The 2331-nt window shown below is 48.5% G+C and overlaps 1 protein-coding gene across 4 annotated transcripts in view; it reads left to right on the top strand.

Annotated features, from left to right (window-relative positions):
- Positions 1–2331, top strand: part of LOC105565523 — an 11629-nt gene extending 9298 nt beyond the window's left edge. The window contains exons 3-4 of one of the 4 annotated variants that reach the window (XR_001009198.1): positions 861–1957; positions 2168–2331. Coding sequence is in view for 3 of the 4 variants with exons in the window: in XM_012018788.1 (XP_011874178.1) it covers positions 861–1351 (491 nt within the window). In the remaining variant the exon portion in view is untranslated. Of the gene's footprint in view, positions 1–6; positions 530–860 lie in introns of those variants that run through there. The other 3 variants (XM_012018789.1, XM_012018788.1, XM_012018790.1) reach the window with 3 other exon arrangements.

Genomic DNA, 2331 nt, shown 5'->3' with positions numbered 1-2331 from the left:
CTCTTAATAAAACGTTGTATTTCAAAATTTCTTATCCGATCGCGTCATATTTAATTATTTCCGTGGACTCTAAAAACTAATGAGTAAATATTTAACAGACAGTCCGTTGTGAATGAATAATCTCGATTTCTCTCAGCGTCGAGTTAATGTAGTTATTGCAAGAATGTAATCAAATTCTTTACATAATAAAATAATCAGCACTAGAACAATTCACCGATGTCTGAAACGTCCGATTTTTTTCAAGTTATATTTCGATCTGGAGAAAAAAATAAAAGATCAACGACGTTCGATTCGATAGGATTAAAGGGATTTTATTTTGCTCCTGTTACAGGCACGTGTTAAAATAATTTCGCAAAGTTCGCGTTAGGTTTGTCGTAGCTTTCACCTTTCGCGCAAGGAGCAACAAACGAATGACTTCGGTAAAGTGGACGCGCGAGATCTGTCATTATCTCGACGATGATTGCACTTCGTCGCGACTTCGTGACGGGTATTAGAATAGAATCTGGATGAAAGCTGACGGATTTGAAAGGTAATTCGCGCGATCAAAGAGACTGCAGTTGTAAATAATGATGATAGAATAGTAGTTTCAATTGTGATCGATAATTCGTCGTTGCGCGCTGATAAATCGTATCGCTTTGGGGACAAATGATAATAGTCATTAAAATGATAATCTTATTATTAGTTTGTGTCTTTAGATAGTAATGATTAGTTTCCTTCTTCTACAAGTTTGCTAATAATGCACATGATAAGAGAGCGGTGATAACTGAAAGTGAGCTGACGACGGTCGTAAAAATTGGAAAACCTAATCGGGAGATCTTCGCCATGTCACAATCCGGGAAATACGTTGTTTCTAATTGCAGGTGTCCGAATGTTCCAAGTCGGAGGGCCCGTCGTTATCGACCTCCCCCGGCTCCGACTTTCTCACCTCGCCGGCGCACCGGTCCGTGCCGCTGACCTCGCGGCATTTCTCGAGGACGTCTTCGAGGGCGTCCCAAAGTTCGCTCCAAAGTCCGAGCAAGAGCACGGGCACATCGCCGCCGAAGACCGGCAGCTCCAACTCCCTCAACAAGTTCCACAACCGGCTGGTCGACAAGCTGAAACGCTCGCTGAAGAAGGCGGACGACTGCGCGGAGGATCAGCGGAATCTATCGTGAAACATTCAGGGGGTTTTGGGCCGGCCGCCCGCGTCCGGCTCGAAACCGATCGAGATCCGACGCACTTCGGCACCCGCTACCACATCCGAGTCGAGCAGCAAAGTGGCGGCACGCTCGTGTCCGGATCCACCTTCAGCTTGGTAGGGAAGAAAGAGAAAGGAGGAAGAGATAATAATGACGGAGGAAACGGAGAGTAACGGGGAATGTGTGCGAATGTGAGGGAGAAAGAGAGACAGAGAGGAGAAGATGCACGAACGTACGGCAGAAGGGAGCGAGTTCGCATATGTTCAGCTCGAAAGCGAGCACGCTCAAGTTTGTTAGCCCAGCATGGACGAGGAAGAGGAGGCAGAGCGGAGGAGATGGTTGAACGATCCTCGAGCCGTTGTTCGGCTCGCTGGATGTCGATCGTGTCAAGAATCCTCGCGGGTCGAGAGACCTCGATCGAGCGATCAGGCGATGGCAACTTCGCGGCGAGCACTCGAGAGGACGAAGAGAGCTGCTTGGGACGAGTCCTCTGGATCGCAACTTCTTTGAGCATCCAGTTTCGTGACAACGTCGTTACGGAGGCCAAACACTATCAACTAGCCAATACAGCGCCAAGATCTCGCGTTTTCTCCTGGATAAACGTTTGAGAATCTGTTTAAGATGGCGAGGGAAAGAATGGGGAAGGCGAAAGAAGAGGAGCAAGGAGGACGGAAGGATCGCGACCGATCGGTCGATCGAGGATTTCGGGGAATCGTCGGAGATGATCGAAAGTCGAGGGACAATCGCAAAGGACGAAGGAGTCGGCGGAAGGAAGCGAGGTACATACTAATAAAACAAGGATTACGTATCGAGATCGCGCGAATCGCGAGTGTTCTCGCACGTTGAATGTCGCGGGCTCGCTCCGCGGTTAGTCGGTTTACGGGGAATAGTCATTTGAGTTGCCAGACCTAAATGTTAAGTTCCTTCATCGCGCGCGCGATCTCTGTCGTGCGCGTCGCGCTCTATACGTTGTTCTTTTCCTAACGTAGGACGATCGGGGACGAAGATCGAAGAGAGAAAGACATTCTGCGGGCGCGAGGGTGTTTCCGTGGAAGGAAATAATGCCGGGAGGACGTCGCGAAGATGCCCGAAAGACACTCTCTCTCTAATCTGGTGTACGAAATCTGATATTATAAACTGCTGTTAAAAACTG

This window comes from Vollenhovia emeryi, unplaced genomic scaffold (genome assembly GCF_000949405.1).
Source record: "Vollenhovia emeryi isolate VEMERY1.0 unplaced genomic scaffold, V.emery_V1.0 DF939151.1, whole genome shotgun sequence".
NCBI lineage: Eukaryota > Metazoa > Arthropoda > Insecta > Hymenoptera > Formicidae > Vollenhovia > Vollenhovia emeryi.
The sequence above is the reverse complement of the archived record's forward strand: the minus strand, read 5'-3'. Positions and strand labels throughout refer to the sequence as shown.